The sequence below is a fragment of the Somniosus microcephalus genome, chromosome 1 (genome assembly GCF_052327205.1).
Source record: "Somniosus microcephalus isolate GS21.2 chromosome 1, FLI_Smic_1.0, whole genome shotgun sequence".
NCBI classification, from domain to species: domain Eukaryota; kingdom Metazoa; phylum Chordata; class Chondrichthyes; order Squaliformes; family Somniosidae; genus Somniosus; species Somniosus microcephalus.
The window spans coordinates 5,160,966-5,183,923 of NC_140987.1; the positions used below are offsets into that span (position 1 = coordinate 5,160,966).

Genomic DNA, 22,958 nt, shown 5'->3' on the forward strand with positions numbered 1-22,958 from the left:
GTGATTGGGCAGATGCAGTATAATGTGGATAAATGCGAGGTTATCCACTTTGGTGGCAAAAACAGGGAGACAGATTATCATTGAATGGCAATAGATTGGGAGAAGGGGAAGTGCAATGAGACCTGGGTGTCCTGGTGCACCAGCCGCTGAAGGTAAGCATGCAGGTGCAGCAGGCAGTTAAGAAGGCAAATAGTATGTTGGCCTTCATAGCGAGAGGGTTTGAGTACAGGAACAAGGATGTCTTGCTGCAGTTGTACAGGGCCTTGGTGAGACCGCACCTTGAGTATTGTGTGCAGTTTTGGTCGCCTTATCTGAGGAAGGATGTTCTTGCCATGGAGAGAGTGCAGCGAAGATTCACCAGGCTGATACCTGGGATGGCAGGAATGACGTATGAGGAGAGATTAGGTCAATTGGGCTTATACTCACGAGTTCAGAAGAATGAGAGGGGATCTCATTGAAACTTATAAAATTCTAACAGGACTGGACAGACTAGATGCAGGAAGGATGTTCCCGATGGTCGGGGAGTCCAGAACCAGGGGTCACAGTCTAAGGATAAGGGGTAAGCCATTTAGGACTGAAATGAGGAGGAATTTCTTCACCCAGAGAGTGGTGAACCTGTGGAATTCTCTGCCACAGAGGGCGGTGGAGGCCAGTTCATTAAATATATTCAAGAAGGAGTTAGATATATTTCTTAAGGCTAAAGGGATCCAGGGGTATGGGGAGAAGGCAGGGACAGGGTACTGAATTTGGATGATCAGCCATGATCTCATTGAATGGCGGAGCAGGCTCGAGGGGCCGAATGGCCTACTCCTGCTCCTATTGTTTCTATACAATGGGAGATCTCTAATGAGGCTTTACTCTGTATCTGACCAGTGTTAGCTGTGGCTCAGTGGGTCGTACTCTCGCCTCTGGGTCAGAAGGTTGTGGGTTCAAAGAGACTCCAGACACTCCCAGTGGGGCAGTACTGAGGGAGCGCTGCACTGTCGGATGGGCAGTACTGAGGGAGCGCTGCACTGTCGGAGGGGCAGTACTGAGGGAGCGCCGCACTGTCGGATGGGCAGTACTGAGGGAGCGCCGCACTGTCGGAGGGGCAGTACTGAGGGAGGGCTGCACTGTCGGAGGGGCAGTACTGAGGGAGCGCCGCACTGTCGGATGGGCAGTACTGAGGGAGCGCCGCACTGTCGGAGGGGCAGTACTGAGGGAGCGCCGCACTGTCGGATGGGCAGTACTGAGGGAGCGCTGCACTGTCGGAGGGGCAGTACTGAGGGAGCGCCGCACTGTCGGATGGGCAGTACTGAGGGAGTGCTGCACTGTTGGAGGGGCAGTACTGAGGGAGTGCTGCGCTGTCGGGGGGCAGTACTGAGGGAGTGCTGCGCTGTCGGAGGGGCAGTACTGAGGGAGTGCTGCACTGTCGGAAAGGCAGTACTGAGGGAGCGCTGCACTGTCGGGGGGCAGTACTGAGGGAGTGCTGCGCTGTCGGAGGGGCAGTACTGAGGGAGTGCTGCACTGTCGGAGGGTCAGCACTGCGGGAGCGCCGCACTGTCGGAGGGGCAGTACTGAGGGAGTGCTGCACTGTCGGAGTGGCAGTACTGAGGGAGCGCTGCACTGTCGGAGGGGCAGTACTGAGGGAGTGCTGCACTGTCGTAGTGGCAGTACTGAGGGAGCGCTGCACTGTCGGAGGGGCAGTACTGAGGGAGTGCTGCACTGTCGTAGTGGCAGTACTGAGGGAGCACTGCACTGTCGGAGGGGCAGTACTGAGGGAGTGCTGCACTGTCGGAGGGGCAGTACTGAGGGAGTGCCGCACTGTCGGAGGGGCAGTACTGAGGGAGTGCTGCACTGTCGGAGTGGCAGTACTGAGGGAGCACTGCACTGTCGGAGGGGCAGTACTGAGCGAGTGCTGCACTGTCGGAGGGTCAGCACTGAGGGAGTGCTGCATTGTCGTAGTGGCAGTACTGAGGGAGTGCTGCACTGTCGGAGGGGCAGTACTGAGGGAGTGCTGCACTGTCGGGGGGCAGTACTGAGGGAGTGCTGCACTGTCGGAGGGGCAGTACTGAGGGAGTGCTGCACTGTCGGGGGGCAGTACTGAGGGAGTGCTGCACTGTCGGAGGGGCAGTACTGAGGGAGTGCTGCACTGTCGGAGGGTCAGCACTGCGGGAGCGCCGCACTGTCGGAGTGGCCGCACTGTCGGAGGCTCAGCACTGAGGGAGTGCCGCACTGTCGGAGGGGCAGTACTGAGGGAGTGCTGCACTGTCGGAGGGTCAGCACTGAGGGACTGCTGCACTGTCGTAGTGGCAGTACTGAGGGAGTGCTGCACTGTCGGAGGGGCAGTACTGAGGGAGTGCTGCACTGTCGGAGGGGCAGTACTGAGGGAGCGCGGCACTGTCGGAGGGTCAGTACTGAGGGAGTGCTGCACTGTTGTAGTGGCAGTACTGAGGGAGCGCTGCACTGTCGGAGGGGTTGTATTGAGGGTCTGTCGGAAGTGACATATTTTGGATGAGATGATAATCCGATGCCCTGTTTGCCCACTTAAGGGTATGTAAAAGATCCAAGGGCACTATTCGAAGAGCAGGGGTGTTCTCCCTGGTGTCCTGGCTAATATGTATCACTCAACCAACGTCATTTAAAAAAAAAAGCAAACAGATTATCTGGTCATTATCTCATGTTTGTTTCTGGGATCTTGCTGTGCGAAAATTCACTGCCGCATTTCAAACATTACAACAGTAACTACACTTCATACGTACTTCATTGGCTGCAAAGTAGTTTGGGACGTTCTGAGGTCATGATAGGCGCTATATAAATGCAAGTTCTTTTTTTCTGTCTTTCCTGCCCTGGGAGTGTTTGATGGGACGGCGTAGAGGGAGCTTTACTCCATCTAACCCGTGCTGTACCTGCCCTGGGAGTGTTTGATGGGACAGTGTAGAGGGAGCTTTACTCTATCTAACCCGTGCTGTACCTGCCCTGTGAGTGTTTGATGGGACAGTGTAGAGGGAGCTTTACTCTATCTAACCCGTGCTGTACCTGCCCTGGGAGTGTTTGATGGGACAGTGTAGAGGGAGCTTTACTCTGTATCTAACCCGTGCTGTACCTGCCCTGGGAGTGTTTGATGGGACAGTGTAGAGGGAGCTTTACTCTGTATCTAACCCGTATAAGGAATTAGCACACACGCTAGCGGGGCTAGGGTTATTTGTCTCTGGCCAGTCAGAAGCCTCTGAGCTGCTCCAGGGACCCCCTTGCGGTTTCGAAGCGCTCCCCTATTCCTGAGTTCTGACCGCCGGACTTATTCGGTAGCGATGTAGACAGAAAAAAAAACGTGACTCGTGATTTGGGTGCAAAACAGGCCAGTATTTATTGAAAACAAAAGAAACAACTTAAAATAATCGATATAGCTCTTATGCCTGGTACAGCACTTTTGCTTAACGCAGTACCCTCAGTGTCCACTAGAGCGCTCCCTGGTCAGTGCAACACTCCTTTATTTTAAATCCAGCACTTTAAAAGTAGAAACCCCTTGCTCACTACACCTTAGCTTAGTGGCTTTTACTTAAAAACAGCACTTTAATACAGCTGTACAGTGTTCACTGAAGCACTTCTCTGCTTAGCGCAACACTCCTTTAAATACAATACTTTAATATCGAAACACAGCGTTCACCACAGCACTTCTCTGCTTGGTGCAACACTCTCTTTTAATACAGTTACTTTAAAAATAGCTACACAGCGTTCACCACAGCACTTCTCTGCTAGGTGCAACACCCCTTTTAATACAGTTTTAAATACAGTACTTTAAAACAGCTACACAGTGTTCACCACAGCACTTCAGCTTGATGCAACACCCCTTTTAATACAGTTTTAAATACAGAACTCAGTGTCCAACTGAAGCACTTCCTCTGCTCAGTGCAACACCATCTTACTTAAATAGGGGAGGAGAAACGGACACAACGAGGGACGATCGACTAAAATCACAGTTCTTAACAAAATTCCCACTTTACTCCCACCCCTATACCTATCCTAAGTTGCCTTGTGGAAGGCCAGAAAAATATATGCTCGCCACTGGAAATGCCTGCTCTGTGCCCTGCGAACATAGATCTTCACTGCCCCGAAGTAAAAAAACACCCCAGTGTTTTAAAAGTAAACTGCTGGTGTTTCACCTCTTCAGGCAAGCTCCCACGCTGTAGAGGGACACGGAGGCGAGGCCAGAGAGAGAGAGAGCTTCTGGGAAGCTATCTTTTATACCCCCATTTGGGGCCCGCCCAGATCCGGATGTTTCTGGGCTAAAACAAAAGGGATCGAACTGCCCCATTGTCCAGTAATGGGTTTGGATGAATCACCCATTCATTTTAAACTGTTCCTTTTCTCAGTTTAAATGTCTCTTCAAATTGTCTGTGCTGAGCTTTGAATGTATTTTCCATTCATGATTGATGGGTTTTGAATGGAGCTGTCCTGGTTTGAAAAAAACATGTCTTTCTGTGATTACTATGTAAAACAGCTTGGGAGGCTAGTGTAAAGAGAAGCCATTGTTAGCCATTGTTCTTGTGGTCAGGCTGGATCCGCAGTCAAGTGGTTAATCCTTTGTGCAAACATCTTGTAGCAGTTTCTGTAAATATATCGATTATCTGCTGCAGGGGGGGTGGGGACTCCCCTTTGATTGGCAGCTCCATTGAACCTTTCTTCCACAGACACAGAAAGCTGTTTTCCAAGTCCTTTTGTCTTCGGCCATGTGGTCTGACGGCCATTTTGATCCCTGGATTATTTTTAAAGGTATATCACCCAGGGATTCTTTAATTAAAAATTAATCTTCGGAGCTGTAAATTATTGCGAAATCTTACACCCGTGCTGTACCTGGCCTGGGATTGATTGGTGGGACAGTGTAGAGGGAGCTTTACTCTGTATCTAACCCGTGCTGTACCTGCCCCGGGAGTGTTCGATGAGACAGTGTAGAGGGAGCTTTACTTTGTATCTAACCTGTGCTGTACCTGCCCCGGGAGTGTTTGATGGGACAGTGCAGAGGGAGCTTTACCCTGTATCTAACCCATGCTTTAAGAACATAAGAAATAGGAGTAGGAGTAGGCTATTCGGCCCTTCAAGCCTGCTCTGCCATTCAATGAGATCATGGCTGATCTTCTGCCTCAACTCCATTCACCGGCCCTTTCGCCATATCCCTTGATGCCCTTACTAGTCAGAAATCTATTGACTTCTGTTTTGAATATACCCAATGACTGAGCCTTCACAGTCCTCTGGGGTAGAGAATTCCAAAGATTCACCACCCTCTGTGTGAAGAAATTTCTTCTCATCTCAGTCCTGAATGGCCTACCCTTTATCCTGAGGCTGTGGCTCCTGGTTCTAGACTCCCCAGCCAAGGGAAACATCCTCCCTGCATCCATCCTATCAAGCTCTGTAATAATTTTGTATGCTTCAATGAGATCCCCTCTCATTCTTCTGAATTCAAGAGAATACAGGCCTAGTTTACTCAATCTCTTCTCATGCGACAATCCCAGGAATCAATCTCGTGAACCTTCGTTGCACTCCCTCTATGGCAAGTATATCCTTCCTTCGATAAGGAGACCAAAATTGTACACAGTACTCCAGGTGTGGTCTCACCAAGGCCCTATATAATTGGTTTTCCCGTATTTCTGGGAGGCTTTTTGTGTCTTCCTCCGTGAAGACAGAAACAAAGTATTTATTTAATTTCTCTACCATTTCCTCATTCCCCATTATAAATTCTCCTGTCTCTGACTGTAAAGGACCTACATTTACCTTCGCCAGTCTTTTCCTTTTCACATACCTATAGAAGCTTTTACAATCCGTTTTTATATTTTTCGCTAGTTTGTGCTCATATTCCATTTTCCCTTTCTTTATCAATTTCTTGGTCCCCCTTTGCTGATTTCTAAAAAGATCCCAATCCTCAGGCTGACTGCTTTTTCTGGCAACTTTATAAGCTTCCTCCTTTGACTTAATACTAGCTTTAATTTCTTTTGTTAGCCATGGTTGGATCACTTTTCCTTTTGGGTTTTTATGCCCTAGAGGAATATATGTTTGTTGCAAATTATGCATTATTTCCTTGAATGTTAGCCATTGTATGTCCACCTTCATACCTTTTAGTGTAGTCTCCCAATCTACCATGGCCAACTTGTCCCTCATACCCTTGTAGTTTCCTCTGTTTAGACTGAAGACCTTTGTTTCAGATTGGACTACATCACTCTCAAACTTAATATAAAATTCAATCATATTATGGTCACTTGTCCCTAAAGGCCCCTTTACCACAAGATTATTGATTAGCCCTTTCTCATTACCCAGCACCAGATCCAGAATAGCCTGTTCCCTGATTGGTTCCTCCACATACTGATCCAGGAAACCATCTCGCATGCATTCCAAGAATTCGTCCTCCACACCATTAGTGGTAATTTGATTTGCTCAGTCAATATGTAGATTAAAGTCCCCCATGATTACCGTATTGCCCTTGTTACATGCACTTCTAATCTCTTGATTGATACTGTGCCCTACATTACCACTACTGTTTGGTGGCCTATACACAACTCCCACCAATGTTTTACACCCTTTGCTGTTTCTTGGCTCGTCCCAAACTGATTCCAGTTCTACATCACGATCTGCCAAGCCAAGACCTTTTATCTCTACCATATCGATCTCATCCCTTATTATCAGCGCTACGCCACCTCCTTTTCCTTTGTGTCTGTCCTTCCTAAATGTTGAGTACCCTGGAACATTCAGTTCCAGCTTTGGTTACCCTGCAACCATGTCTCTGTAATGGCAATTACATCATACCCATTTACTTCTATTAGTGCCATTAATTCATTCACCTTGTTGCGAATGCTACGTGCATTTAGATAAAGTGCCTTCAAGTTTGCCTGTTTAATATTTTTCTGCACTTTGACCCTCTTTACTCCCTACTAGTTTTGCTGACTACTTTTCTAACTTGCACTTCCAGCTTCATTTCTCTGTTCTGGGCCCACACTTAGGTTCCCAGCCCCCTGACAAACTAGTTTAAATCCTTCCCAACAGGACTAGCAAACCCCCCCTGCGATGATATTGGTCCCGGTTCTGCCGAGGTGTAACCCGTCCAGCTTGTACAGGTCCCACCTTCCCCAGAATCGGTCCCAATGCCTCAGGAATTTAAATCCCTCCCTCCTACACCATCTCCCCAGCCACGCATTCATCTGGTCTATTCTCCTATTTCTGCTCTCGCTAGCACGTGGCACTGGGAGTAATCCTGAGATTACTACCTTTGAGGTCCTGCTTTTTAATTTATTTCCTTGCTCCCTATATTCTGCTGCCAGGACCTCGTCCCTCTTTCTACCTATGTCGTTGGTACCGATATGGACCACGACCTCTGACTGTTCACCCTCCCCCTTCAGAATGACCTGCAGCCGCTCAGTGACATCCTTGACCCTGGCACCAGGGAGGCAACATAACATCCTGGAGTTACGTCTGCGGCCACAGAAACGTCTATCTGTTCCCCTTACGATAGAATCCCCTATCTCTATTGCTCTCCCACTCTTTTTCCTCCCCTCCTGTGCAGCTGAGCCACTCGTAGTGCCACGGACTTGGCTCTTGCTGCATTCCCCTGAGAAACCATCTCCCCCAGCAGTATCCAAACCAGAAAATCTGTTGGAGAGGGAGATGGACCCAGGGGACTCCTGCACTACCTTCCTAGTTCTTTTACTCTGTCTGGCGGTCACCCATTCCCTGTCTGCCTGTGCACTCTTTACCTGCGGTGTGACCACCTTGTTAAGCGTGCTATCCATGAAGATCTCAGCTTCGCGGATGCTCCACAGTGACTCCAGCCACAGCTCCAGCTCCGAAACACGGATTTCGAGTAGCTGCAGCTGGAGACACTTCCTGCACATGTGTTCGCCCTGGAGACCGAAAGTGTCCCTGACTTCCCACAAAGCACAGGAGGAGCACTCCATGCTGCCGAGCTGCCCTGCCATGTCCTCCCCTTAATTTACTCCCTTTACTTCCTCTAAATTAAAGAATATTAAATACACTAGGGACCTTACTTCAATTTGAACACTACTCACTCTAAACTTAGAGACCTTACTTTTACTTAACGACTGGACTGTAGAAATACACACCAGGTCCTACTTACCAATCAGCTCCTTCCCTGGTTGTGACATCACTTTAGCGGTTTTGCAGCTGTTGTTGTTGCTCCCGCTCTCGGACTCTTTCCTTGGTGTAAAGTAAGAACCAATTCCTACAGGGTGAAAACTTAGGAAAAGCAAAGGCGAAGCAAGGGAGCTCCTCCTTCCACTCCTCACAAGACTCCCTGACTCACCCAACTCGCAGCACTCTGCTCAAACTGCACTCAGTGCAAATCGCACTGCAAAGCTTGTTTTTATAGGCCCTGAAACAAAGGAGCTAGCTGAGCCCTGCTACAGGAAAACCAGTTTAATCTAGTTTCCCTAATTAACTGCCTTCGGCTGCTCTGAATTGTAGGCCTTGTATATCCCTTTGTAACCCTGCTTAAGGCTGAGAAATTTAGGTTTTAACCAGTAAACAGTCACAGTAAATGTGGAGAGAGACACACAGGCTGCGAGATTCTCAGCAGCTCAGCTCAGCTCTGTGTGAATGGGCTGCTCCACACCCCGGCTGCTCGCGGGGAATGCCAGTGCAGAGGGCCCAGGGTGGAAGGCCCAGAAGAGAGTGTCCTAGACGGGAGGCCCAGCACGGAGGACCCTAGGCGGGGGGCCCAGGGCGGAGCGGCTGGTCGGCAGAAGCGGAGTCAGGAGATGCTGTGGGTGAGCATGCTGCACGGTTTCTAAGGTTGAAGAACAGTCTTGGGCTCCATCTGGTGGCAGCTGTGAGGCTTTGTTTCTGATGGGATCGGGTTTGTGCGCCGCCATTCTGGTGGAGGAAAGACCGACTGTTTCCATCTGTAGCCTGGCGCATGAGCGGCCATAAGCTGGGAAAAGAGAACGGAATCAAAGGAAAATAAAAGGAAGATAAAAGACACAACATAGTAATATCGGCAAGGAATAATGAGTATTTTGATGGTTGGGTCCCGTGAGCGATAACAGTAATTAGAAGAAAATGTGAGTATTCGGTCTTTTTACGGGATTTGAGAAAGTGGTTGGCTTCTTTTCCGTGGACAAGCTGAAGACCGTGGACAAGGATTATGACATTACATGGCTAGACGGCATCAAGTGAAAACGAGGAGTGATTAGATTGCCAATAGGACTGGAGTAGAACTGGTATTCACTTGTTTTGTTGAAGAAGTTTCTGGTTTTCTGGTTGAAAGCAGTCTACTTGAAGCTTTAATTGATTTCTGATAAGGCTACGGGACTTTGTACATTGTGAGGTTAATTAGTGTCTATGTGGAATTTACTTTGAGATTATTGCCCAGTAAATGATATGTTTTACAAAAGGGAGAAAAATAAGTTAACAGGGGAAAGTTAAAAGGAAGGGGAAAGAATACATAAAATAAATTATATTGTTAAGAAATCTGAGTACTTCGACGGCTGGGTTCTGGATCGAACGAACGCTCGAGTGAATGCACGCTTGCAGACACAAATGATACGCATGCACGCACAATGGAACTTGCGTTCGACCGACCGAACGAACGCACGCATGCTCGCACGTAGACACAAATGACACGCACGCACAATGGAACTTACGCTTGAGCGAACGAATGAACAGATGATTGGACGATTGAATGGGTAAACGATGCCAGTAGGACTGGCGTGATACGGGTTTTTTTTTCTTGGTTTATTGAAATAGTGGTACAGGAAACTTTGTGCTATCCGGCACCGACGGGACCGAGCTGTTGCCGTCCCATCAAAACTGCCGGACAAACCAGCGCTAATGTTAAAACATATGGCGCTTTTGAGCTCCGTATCTAGCAACAAACCCTGCTTCTAAACAGGCGGCCGTAGCTTGCAAGCGTCTCTGTAGCTTAGCAACAGCTTTAGCGAGACCTTGCAGAGCCTGACTGGTGGGAAAAAAAGCAACGAAAAGAAAAAAAACTTACTGAACCGACTCCTGAATTTTGCCGGTGGATCGAGCATTCCGGACCGTTAACCTCCGGATAAACCAAAGTTTCCTGTAGTTTGTACTGTAAATATTATTGATTTATTTGTAAAAATTTATCATTGCATTTATATTGTTAACCATTAAGCCGTTTTTTAAGGCTTTATTTTCTTACTGTGGTCAATGGATGTAATGGATTTACTTTGTAATTGATGAGTTTATAAGTACTGTTGTACTTGAATAAAGAATTAAAAAAAACACTAAATGTGAAACAAACAAAAGTTTTGTTTTAGCAAACAGTTAAGACTCCCTGACTCACCCAACTCCCAGCACTCTGCTCAAACTGCACTTTACATAGAATCGTAGAACAGTACAGCACCGAAGGAGACCATTCGGCCCATCGAGTCTGCTCCGGCTCTTTCGATAAGCAATCCAGTCAGTCCCCCCCCCCCCCGGCTCTTTCCCCATATCCCTGCAACTTTTTCTCCTTCAAGTATTTATCCAATTCTCTTTTGAAGGCTACTATTGAATCTGTGTCCACCACCCGATCAGATAGTGTATTCCAAATCCTAACCACGCATTGCGCATAAATGTTTTTATTCATGTCGCCTCTGGTTCTTTTGCCAATCATCTCCAATCTGTGCCCTCTGATTACAGGCCCTTCATCCATTGGAAACAGTTTCTCTTTATTTATTCTATCTAAACCCTTCATGATTTTAAACACCTCTGTCAAATGTCCTCTTAGCCTTCGCTATAGCTTCTCCAGTCTATCATTCTAGTAAATCTCTTCTGTACCCTCTCGAAAACCTTTATGTCCTTGTAGATGATGGAAAGGCTTTGAGGAGTCAGGAGGTGAGACACTCGCCATAGAATACCCAGCCTCTGACTTGCTCTTGTTGCCACAGTGTTTATGTGGCTGGTCCAGTTAAGTTTCTGGTTAATGGTGATCCCCAGGATGTTGATGGTGGGGGATTCGGCGATAGTAATGCCGTTGAATGTCATGGGGCGGTGATTAGACCCTCGCTTGTTGGAGATAGTCATTACCTGCCACTTCTGTGAACATAACAAGAAACAGGAGCAGGAGTCGGCCAATTGGCCCCTCGAGATCATGGCTGTACCAATCTCGGCCTCAACACCACTCTCCCGCTCTCTCCCCATACCCCTTGACTCCCTTGTAGTTCAAAATGTCTGTCAATCTCCTACATAAGAACATAAGAAATAGGAGCAGGAGTAGGCCAATCGGCCCCTCGAGCCTGCTCCGCCATTCAATAAGATCATGGCTGATCTGATCCTAACCGCCAATCTACTATCACAGAACCATCTCCTGAATCTAACAGAATTAGACACATGAAATAGGAGCAGGATCAGGCTACACGGCCCCTGGGCCCGCTCCGCTACCCACAGGGCCATGTCCCATCCGAACCTAGACTCATGTCCAAATTCCTGCCCGCTCCCCGTAACCCTTAATTCCCTTTACTTCTAGGAAACTGTCTATTTCTGTTTTAAATTTATGTAATGTCCTCCTTGAATATATTCAGTGACTCAAAGGACCTCAAAGGTAGTAATCTCAGGATTGCTCCCAGTGCCACGTGCTAGTCAAAGTAGAAATAGAAGGATATTTCAGATGAATACATGGCTAGAGAAATGGTGAATGGGGGAGGGATTCCAATTCCTGGGACATTGGAACGGGTTCTGGGGAGGTGGGACCAGTACAAACTGGACGGTTTGCACCTGGGTGGGACCGGGACCGATGTCCTAGGCTAGTGCTGTTGGGGAGGGTTTAAACTAAATGGCAGGGGGTTGGGAACCTGTGCAGGGAGACAGAGGAAAGGGAAGCAAGGATAGAAACAAGACAGGAAGGAGAAAAGCAAAAGTGGAAGGCAGAGAAATCAAAGGTGTAAATCAAACTGTAAATAATAATTCTAAAAGGACAAAGAGTGCTAAAAAAACAAGCCTGAAGGCTTTGTGTCTTAATGCGAGGAGCATTCGTAATAAGGTGGATGAATTAGCTGCGCAAATTGATGTAAACGTATATGATATAATTGGGATTATGGAGACTTGGCTCCAGAGTAACCAAGGCTGGGAATTCAACATCCAGGGGTATTCAATATTCAGGAAAGACAGGGAAAAGGAGGTGGGGTAGCATTGCTAGTTAAAGATAGTAAGGAAGGATATTAGCTCTGATGATGTGGAATCTGTATGGGTAGAGCTGAGGAATACCAAGGGGCAGAAAATGTTAGTGGGAGTTGTATACAGACCCCCAAACAGCATTGCTGAGGTTGGGGATGGCATTAAACAGGAAATTAGAGACGTGCAATAACGGCACAGCAGTTATCATGGGTGACTTTAATCTACATATAGATTGGGCTAACCAAATTAGTAACAATACTGTGGAGGAGGAATTCCTAGAGTGTATACGGGATGGTTTCCTGGACCAATATGTCGAGAAACCAACAAGAGATCAGGCCTTCTTAGACTGGGTATTATGTAATGAGAAAGGATTAATTAACAATCTTGTTGTGCGAGGCCCCTTGGGGAGGAGCGATCATAATATGATAGAATTCTTCATTAAGATGGAGAGTGAAGTAGTTGACTCAGAGACTAGGGTCCTGAATTTAAATAAAGGAAACTACGATGGTATGAGGCACGAGTTGGCTAGGATGGATTGGGAAGCGTTACTTAAAGGGTTGACGGTGGATAGGCAATGGCAAACATTTAAAAATAGCATGGATGAACTACAGAATTTGTTCATCCCTGTTTGACATAAAAATAAAACAAAAAAGGTGACTCAACCGTGGCTAACAAGGGAAATTAGGGATAGCATAAGATCCAAGGACAGGACATATAAATTGGCCAGAAAAAGCAGCAAACCTGAGGATTGGGAGCAGTTTAGGATTCAGCAAAGGAGGACAAAGGGATTAATTAAGAGGGGGAAAATAGAATATGAGAGTAAGCTTTCAGGGAACATAAAAACTGACTGTAAAAGCTTTTATAGATATGTGAAGGGAAAAAGATTGGTGAAGTCAAGCGTAGGTCCTTTGCAGTCAGAATCAGGGGAATTTATAATGGGGAACAAAGAAATGACAGACCAATTAAATACATATTTTGGTCCTGTCTTCACAAAGGACACAAATAACCTCCCAGAGATATCGGGGAACATAGGGCCTGATGAGAGGGAGGAATTTAATGAAATCAGTATTTGTAGGGAAATGGTGTTAGGGAAATTGATGGGATTGAAGGCCGATAAATCCCCAGGGCCTGATAATTTACATCCTAGGGTACTTAAGGAAATGGCCCTAGAAATAGTAGATGCATTGCTGGTCATCTTCCAAAATTCTATGGACTCTCGAACAGTTCCCATGGATTGGAGGGTAGCTAATGTTACCCCACTATTCAAAAAAGGTGGTAGAGAGAAAACGGGGAATTACAGGCTGGTAAGCCTGACATCGGTAGTGGGGAAAATGCTAGAGTCCATTATAAAAGATATAATAGCAGAGCACTTGGAATACAGTGACAGGATCGGACAAAGTCAACATGGATTTACAAAAGGTAAATCATGCTTGACTAATCTACTGGAATTTTTTGAGGATGTAACTGGTAGAATAGATAAGGGAGAACCAGTGGATGTGGTGTATTTGGACTTTCAGAAGGCTTTCGATAAGGTCCTGCATAAGCGATTAGCGTGCAAAGTTAAAGCACATGGGATTGGGGGTAAGGTACTGACTTGGATAGAGAACTGGTTGGCAGACAGGAAGCAAAGAGTTGGAATAAATGGGTCTTTTTCTGAGTGGCAGGCAGTGACTGGTGGGGTACCGCAGGGATCGGTGCTAGGACCCCAGCTATTCACAATATATATATTAATGATCTAGACGAGGGAACTGGATGTAATATCTCCAAGTTTGCAGATGAGACAAAGCTGGGTGGGCGTGTGTGCTGTGAGGGGGATGCCGAGAAACTCCAGTATGATTTGGACAGGTTGGGTGATTGGGCAGATGCAGTATAATGTGGATTAATGCGAGGTTATCCACTTCGGTGGCAAAAACAGGAAGACAGATTATTATCTGAATGGCAATAGATTTGGAGAAGGGGAAGTGCAACGAGACCTGGGTGTCCTTGTGCACCAGTCGCTGATGGTAAGCATGCAGGCGCAGCAGCCGGTTAAGAAGGCAAATGGTATGTTGGCCTTCATAGCGAGAGGATTCGAGTACAGGAACAAGGATGTCTTGCTGCAGTTGTACAGGGCCTTGGTGAGATCACACCTTGAGTATTGTGTGCAGTTTTGGTTGCCTTATCTGAGGAAGGATGTTCTTGCCATGGAGGGAGTGCAGCGAAGATTCACCAGGCTGATACCTGGGATGACGGGAATGACGTATGAAGAGAGATTGGGTCGATTAGGGTTATATTCGCTGGAGTTTAAAAGAATGAGAGGGGATCTCATTGAAACTTATAAAATTTAACAGGACTAGACAGACTAGATGCAGGAAGGATGTTCCCGATGGCGGGGGAGTCCAGAACCAGGGGTCACAGTCTAAGGATAAAGGGTAAGCCATTTAGGACTGAGATGAGGAGGAATTTCTTCACCCAGAGAGTGGTGAACCTGTGGAATTCTCTACCACAGAAGGCAGTTGAGGCCAATTCATTAAATATATTCAAGAAGGAGTTGGATATACTCCTTAAGGGAGGGTCGAGGGATATGGGGAGAAGTCAGGGACAGGGTACTGAGTTTGGATGATCAGCCATGATCGCATTGAATGGCGGAACAGGCTCGAGGGGCCGAATGGCCTACTCCTGCTCATATCTTCTATGTTTCTATGTTTCCGCCTCCACAGCTCTCTGGGGCAGGGAATTCCAAAGATTCACGACCCTCTGAGAGAAGAAATTCCTCCTCATCTCCGTCTTAAACGGTCGACACCTTATTCTGAAACTATGCCCTGTAGTTTTAGATACCCCCTTTGGCGCGAATGTTACCTGCCACTTACCAGCCTAAGCCTGAACGTCGTCCAGGTCTTGTTGCACACGGGCATGGACTGCTCCATATCTAAGGAGTTGTGAATGGCGCTGAACACTGTGCAGTCATCAGCGAACATCCCCATTTCTGACCTTATGATGGAGGGAAGGTCATTGATGAAGTAGCTGAAGATGGTTGGGCCTAGGACACTGCCCTGGGGAACTCCAGCAGCAATGTCCTGGGGCTGTGATGATTGACCTCGAACCACCACAACCATCTTCCTTTGTGCTAGGTATAACCCCAGCCAGTGGAGAATGTTTAAGGTGGTGAATGGGGTGCCAATCAAGCGGGCTGCTTTGTCCTGGATGCTGTCGAGCTTCTTGAATGTTGTTGGAGCTGCACTCATCCAGGCAAGTGGAGAGTATTCCATCACACTCCTTACTTGTGCCTTGTAGATGGTGGAAAGGCTTTGGGGAGTCAGGAGGTGAGATACTCGCCACAGAATACCCAGCCTCTAACCTGCTCTTGTAGCCACTGTATTTATGCGGCTGATCCAGTTAAGTTTCTGGTCAATGGTGACCCCCAGGATGTTGATGGTGGGGGATTTGGCGATGGTAATGCCGTTGAATGTCAAGGGGCGGTGGTTAGACTCTCACTTGTTGGAGATAGTCATTGCCTGGTACTTGTGTGACACACATGAGAGTGACTGCCTTTGACATCAAGGCAGCATTTGACCGAGTCTGGCATAAAGGAGCCCTAGTAAAATTGAAGTCAATGGGAACCAGGGGGAAAACGCTCCACTGGCTGGAGTCAAAACTAGCACAAAGGAAGATGGTTGTGGTTGTTGGAGGTCAATCATCTCAGCCCCAGGACATCGCTGCAGGAGTTCCTCAGGGTAGTGTCCGAGGCCCAAAAATCTTCAGCTGCTTCATCAATGACCTTCTCTCCAACATAAAGTCAGAAATGGGGATGTTCGCTGATGATTGCACAGTGTTCAGTTCCATTTGCAATTCCTCAGATAATGAAGCCGTCTGTGCCTGCATGCAGCAAGACCTGGACAACAATCTGGCTTGGGCTGATAAGTGGCAGGTAACATTTGCACCACACAAGTGCCAGGCAATGACTATCTCCAACAAGTGAGAGTCTAACCACCGCCCCTTGACATTCAATAGCATTACCATGGCCGAATCCCCCACCATCAACATCCTGGGGGTCACCATTGACCAGAAACTTAACTGGACCAGCTGCATAAATACAGTGGTCAGAGGCTGAGTATTCTGCAGCAAGTGTCTCATCTCCTGACTCCCCAAAGCCTTTCCACCATCTACAAGGAACAAATCAGGAGTGTGATGGAATACTCTTCACTTGCCTGGATGAGTGCAGCTCCAACAACACTCAAGAAGCCTGGCACCATCGAAGACAAAGCAGCCCGCTCGATTGGCACCCCATCCACCACCTTAAACATTCACTCCCTTCACCACCGGCGCACCGTGGCTGCAGTGTGTACCATCTACAAGATGCACTGCAGCAACTCGCCAAGGCTTCTTCAGCAGCACCTCCCAAACCCGCGACCTCTTCCACCTAGAAGGACAAGGGCAGCAGGCGCCTGGGAACACCACCACCTCCAAGTCACACACCATCCTGACATGAAAATATATCAGCCGTTCCTTCATCGATGCTGGGTCAAAATCCTGGAACTCCCTCCCTAACAGCACTGTGGGAGTACCTTCACCACACGGACTGCAGCGGTTCAAGAAGGCGGCTCACCACCACCTTCTCGAGGGCAATTAGGGATAAGGAATAAATGCTGGCCTTGCCAGCGACGCCCACATCCCAGAATGAAACAAATACTTTGATCACGATCCCCGAGATGCTGTCCAACTGTGACAGTTTCCACTTGACTCACCTCATTTCTCAGGACTAGATCCAGCAATGCCTCCTTCCTCATTGGGCAGAAAACATACTCCTGATCACACTTCAGAAATTCTTTCTCCTCTGTCTTTAACACAATCACTGCCCCATTCAATAGTGGGGCAGTTAAATTCTCCCATTATTAATCTATTGTTCTAGTACCGCTCAGTAATTTATTTGCAAATCTGCTCCTCATTCTCCTTCCCACTATTTGGTGGCCTATAAAATGCACTAAGTAGCGTAATTGCTCCTTTACACTATCTGGGTGCTCTGTATCTAACCCGCACTGTCCCTGTCCTGGAAGAGTTTGATGGGACAGTGTATGTGTTTTATTTAATGTCGTACTGTTTTACAGACAACCTCAGTCCCTGCTTTTGAGCGCCGATCCTACACTGTCTGCTGGCTCCTCTACCTCTGAAAATGACCCAATGAGACAGCGGTTCTCGCTAGCAGCTCACCCTCGCTTACCCTACCTCATCGTATCCGATGGTTACATGTTTACTGTGCTGCGTTTTGCAGAGAATGTTTCTGCTTCGTCCGTTCTGAAGACCCTGCTGCTGGAGGTGACTCAGGGTCTGGATGATGTACGGCACTCACTGATGAGCTCTGAGGTACAGAACTAGTCGGAGACCTTAAATACTGAGATAGTGAGTGTGTCCCGCAGTGTGTCTCCTGATAGTGAGTGTGTCCCGCGGTGTGTCTCTTTATAGTGAGTGTGTCCCGCAGTGTGTCTCCTGATAGTGAGTGTGTCCCGCGGTGTGTCTCCTGATAGTGAGTGTGTCCTGCAGTGTGTCTCCTGATAGTGAGTGTGTCCCGCGGTGTGGCTCCTGATAGTGAGTGTGTCCCGCAGTGTGTCTCCTGATAGTGAGTGTGTCCCGCGGTGTGTCTCCTGATAGTGAGTGTGTCCCGCGGTGTGTCTCCTGATAGTATGTGTGTGTCCCGCAGTGTGCCTCCTGATAGTGAGTGTGTCCTGCAGTGTGTCTCCTGATAGTGAGTGTGTCCCGCGGTGTGTCTCCTGATAGTGAGTGTGTCCCGCGGTGTGTCTCCTGATAGTATGTGTGTGTCCCGCAGTGTGCCTCCTGATAGTGAGTGTGTCCTGCAGTGTGTCTCCTGATAGTGAGTGTGTCCCGCGGTGTGTCTCCTGATAGTGAGTGTGTCCCGCGGTGTGTCTCCTGATAGTGAGTGTGTGTACAGCAGTGTGTTTCCTGATAGTGAGTGTGTCCCGCGGTGTGTCTCCTGATAGTGAGTATGTCCCGCAGTGTGTCTCCTGATAGTGTCTGTGTGTCCCGCAGTGTGTCTCCTGATAGTGAGTGTGTCCCGCAGTGTGTCTCCTGATAGTGAGTGTGTCCCGCAGTGTGTCTCCTGATAGTGTGTCCCGCAGTGTGCCTCCTGATAGTGAGTGTGTCCCGCGATGTGTCTCCTGATAGTGAGTGTGTGTACAGCAGTGTGTTTCCTGATAGTGAGTATGTCCCGCAGTGTGTCTCCTGATAGTGTCTGTGTGTCCCGCAGTGTGTCTCCTGATAGTGTCTGTGTGTCCCGCAGTGTGTCTCCTGATAGTGAGTGTGTCCCGCAGTGTGCCTCCTGATAGTGAGTGTGTCCCGCAGTGTGTCTCCTGATAGTGAGTGTGTCCCGCAGTGTGTCTCCTGATAGTGTCTGTGTGTCCCGCAGTGTGTCTCCTGATAGTGAGTGTGTCCCGCAGTGTGCCTCCTGATAGTGAGTGTGTCCCGCAGTGTGTCTCCTGATAGTGTCTGTGTGTCCCGCAGTGTGTCTCCTGATAGTGTCTGTGTGTCCCGCAGTGTGTCTCCTGATAGTGAGTGTGTCCCGCAGTGCCTCCTGATAGTGAGTGTGTCCCGCAGTGTGTCTCCTGATAGTGAGTGTGTCCCGCAGTGTGTCTCCTGATAGTGTCTGTGTGTCCCGCAGTGTGTCTCCTGATAGTGTCTGTGTGTCCCGCAGTGTGTCTCCTGATAGTGAGTGTGTCCCGCAGTGTGTCTCCTGATAGTGAGTGTGTCCCGCAGTGTGTCTCCTGATAGTGAGTGTGTCCCGCAGTGTGTCTCCTGATAGTGAGTGTGTCCCGCAGTGTGTCTCCTGATAGTGTGTCCCGCAGTGTGCCTCCTGATAGTGAGTGTGTCCCGCAGTGTGTCTCCTGATAGTGAGTGTGTCCCGCAGTGTGTCTCCTGATAGTGAGTGTGTCCCGCAGTGCCTCCTGATAGTGAGTGTGTCCCGCAGTGTGTCTCCTGATAGTGAGTGTGTCCCGCGGTGTGTCTCCTGATAGTGTCTGTGTGTCCCGCAGTGTGTCTCCTGATAGTGTCTGTGTGTCCCGCAGTGTGTCTCCTGATAGTGCGTGTGTCCCGCAGTGTGTCTCCTGATAATGTCTGTGTGTCCCGCAGTGTGTCTCCTGATAGTGAGTGTGTCCCGCAGTGTCTCCTGATAGTGAGTGTGTCCCGCAGTGTGTCTCCTGATAGTGCGTGTGTCCCGCAGTGCCTCCTGATAGTGAGTGTGTCACACGGCGTGTCTCCTGATAGTGAGTGTGTCCCGCAGTGTCTCCTGATAGTGAGTGTGTCCCGCAGTGTGTCTCCTGATAGTGAGTGTGTCCCGCAGCGTGTCTCCTGATAGTGAGTGTGTCCCGCGGTGTGTCTCCTGATAGTGTCTGTGTGTCCCGCAGTGTGTCTCCTGATAGTGAGTGTGTCCCGCAGTGTGTCTCCTGATAGTGAGTGTGTCCCGCAGTGTGTCTCCTGATAGTGAGTGTGTCCCGCAGCGTGTCTCCTGATAGTAAGTGTGTCCCGCAGTGTGTCTCCTGATAGTGAGTGTGTCCCGCAGTGTGTCTCCTGATAGTGAGTGTGTCCCGCAGTGTGTCTCCTGATAGTGCGTGTGTCCCGCGATGTGTCTCCTGATAGTGCGTGTGTCCCGCGGCGTGTCTCCTTATATTCTGAGACAGTGACTGTATACAGTAGTATGTCTCCTTTAATACTGAGATAGAAACATAGGAACAGGAGTACCACTTCCTTGTATCCCTCTCCACTCACATCCCCCTTCCCATTCCCAATCCTACTTCCTTCTGTGTCTGCCCTGGGAAAACACTCTCCCTCCAAGTCAGTTATTACAGCAACTTCTAATTGCCTTTGGCCTGCCATTCACCACGGCATTTCTGCAGCTCCCGATCTGCTCAATCACACCCTCACCTCCACTTTTGATGCCCCTGTCCCCATTAAAACCATTACCCTCTCTCACCCTGGTACAACCCCATCTCCGCTCCCTTGTATCCAAAGGACACAGACTTGAACGTTTATGGCGGACATTTTACTGTGCCTCTTAACTTATTGCCATCTGCAAACTTGGATATACAACTCTCTATTTCCTCATGCAAGTCATTTAATATATATGGTGAAAAGCGGAGGTCCCAGTACAGATCCCTGGGGAACATCACTTTCCACATTCCGCCAATCAAAGAACAAACCCTTTATCCCGACTCTCTACCACCCAAACCAATTACCGACCCAAATCACACTATTACCTCCAATTCCGTGCGCTTTGATTTTTACAAATGCCCTCTGGAAATCCAAATTGAAACATCCATAGACACTCCCCTGTCCACCACGCTAGTGACCTCCTCAAAAAATGTCAGTGGATTAGTCAGACATGACCTACCTTCACTCGGGAGGACCAGGGACACAATTTGTACAAGGCCGGATCCAGGTTAGATGTCAGGAGGTGTTTTTTTCCCCAGAGAATAGTGGGCCTCTGGAACAGGCTGCCGTCTTGTGCGGTGGATGCTGATTTGCTGAATTCCTTCAAGTGAGAGCTGGATTTGTTTCTGGCTAGGTTGGAGATCACCTCTTACAGAAAGTAGGTACTGCTGAGAATTCAGGGCCAGAGTGATCTCCTGGACTAGTTTCCAATGCCCAGATGAGTTGGTTGAGGAATTTCCCAGATTTTCTTTTCCCAAATTTTCGGGGGAATGGGACTGACTGGATTGCTGTACAGAGAGCCAGCATGGACTCGATGGGCCAAATGGCCTTCTTCTGTGCCGTTATGACTCTATGGGGGAGAAATTCAGTATCGCCCCATTTGGGGTGCAATTATCGGCCGGGCGCAAAGCTTAGTGCCTGCCGCTAATTATTGCCTCCGACTGCAAACTTGGCCTCTATTGCCCCTGGAGGTGATTGGAGCACTAAATCAGGCGCTACACACCTCTCTTAAGGTGCTAACGCCGAGGAGTGAGGCGCTACTTCAGAGCGCTGGCGAAGCTCATGTGATGTCAGTTTGCAATGGAACACAGACACACTGGTGCCGGCCAGTTCTTAAAGGGGAGGGTTGATTTTGCTCTCCAGCCACAGCCTGCTCATTGCAGCCTTGAATCTCGGCCTGGAGAGACCTGTACATCAAACCTGCTGGAAAGAACAATGGAGAGGCCCAGGGAAAGAGCTCAGAGTGCAGCCCCCACAGTCTCTTCTAAATCGATACAAGGAAGGTCAAATCAAAATGAACCTGCAAAGTGCTGCTCAGTACCCAAAACTCCTTCACACAGCGTTGAATCTCTCCAGAAGTCTCTCTCTCTCTCTCTCAGAATGCGTGGTGCAAAAATGTCGCCGACAAAAAAAGGCAGGAAGCGGTCGCCTTTAAATAGCGCTCCCCCCAGTCCTTTCCCGACTGCAAAAAGTTCCCCTCTACCTGTTGTTGCTAGCGGCAGGCGGTAAGGCAGGGGGTGCCACTCAATAATTTCCAGTCCGGGGCGTTGCACGCTCGACTGATGTCACGATCTGCCGGCGCAGGAGATGGTGGCGGTGGTGTTCAGCGCTGCCGCAAAATGTCTGGTCAATTTCGCGAGTGGCGCAAACATCGCTGCGCCAGGGCGCTAGTTGCTTTGTGTCCCGCTAACGGGAGGCGCTAATCAACCGAATGTTTCCCCCGTGACTCTAAATTGGCCTGGGTTTTTATTTTTTTTGCCTCTCCCAGGAGATCCCATGGTTTGGGGTGGGGTGTATATATTGTGATACACAAGGTAGCGCAATTCTGTGGGACAGGCTGGTTGGACCAGAGGGTCTTTACCTGTCCATCATTGTTTGTATGCTTGTAATCCATGCTGACTCTCTCTGGTCTATCTGTCTGTTCTATTTGCAGCACAAAGACCTGAAGTGCTGTTTGCAGCCCATGTCCTCCCTGAGAAGAAGTGTCTTGCAGGGATGGGGGACGCAGGAGCCTGGGACGTGGACATCCCCTCCATTCTTACAGGACGAGACACCAGCAGGTGGTCAGGTAAAGCTCACGTCAGCACAGCTCCGCTGTCCAAGTGGCAAAGTGCTTGTCTCTGTGCTAACACTGCTCGTCACTGCTTAATGTGAGAATGTCCTCGGGGCTCACCCCCACCTCCTGTATGAGAGAAGCTGCATGGAAATCACTTTACAGAGTTATACAGTGACCGGGTACTAGCTCACTGCCACTCCAGGGCCCAGTGAACGAGTGCAGCAGTGTCTCTGCTGGCACAACATGGGTACTGCAGCATTGTAGTTTGCTCTACACTTCACGGTGGCGGTTTGTGTGTTTACTGTGGCTCTGGAGGGGAGATCATGCCTTGTTCACTCATCTTCTCTCATACAGGAGATGCGAGTGAGCCCTGAGGACATTCTCATATTAAGAAGTGACGACCAGTGTTGGCTGTTGGTGTGGGGACTGGAGTCACAGATGGGCCCAGACCGGGTAAGGACTCCAAATTTGCAGACGACACAAAGCTGGGTGGGCATGTGTGCTGTGAGGAGGATGCCGAGAAACTTATGATTTGGACAGGTTGGGTGATTGGGCAGAAGCATGGCAGATGCAATATAACGTGGATAAATGTGAGGTTATCCACTTTGGTGGCAAAAACAGGAAGGCAGATTGTTATCTGAATGGCAATAGATTGGGAGAAGGGGAAGTGCAACGAGACCTGGGTGTCCTGGTGCACCAGTCGCTGAAGGTAAGCATGCAGGTGCAGCAGGCGGTTAAGAAGGCAAATGGTATGTTGGCCTTCGTAGCGAGAGGGTTTGAGTACAAGAACAAGGATGTCTTCCTGCAGTTGTACAGGGCCTTGGTGAGACCACATCTTGAGTATAGTGTGCAGTTTTGGTCGCCTTATCTGAGGAAGGATATT

General features: G+C 48.7%; 1 protein-coding gene across 1 annotated transcript in view; it reads left to right on the forward strand.

Moving 5' to 3' along the window:
- Positions 1-22,958, forward strand: part of cplane1 (ciliogenesis and planar polarity effector 1) — a 341,103-nt gene that overhangs the window by 32,223 nt on the left and 285,922 nt on the right. Inside the window, exons 10-11 of the mRNA XM_086002590.1 lie at positions 17,190-17,445; positions 21,953-22,087. Of these exons, the coding sequence (XP_085858716.1) occupies positions 17,190-17,445; positions 21,953-22,087 (391 nt within the window). The remainder of the gene's footprint in view (positions 1-17,189; positions 17,446-21,952; positions 22,088-22,958) is intronic.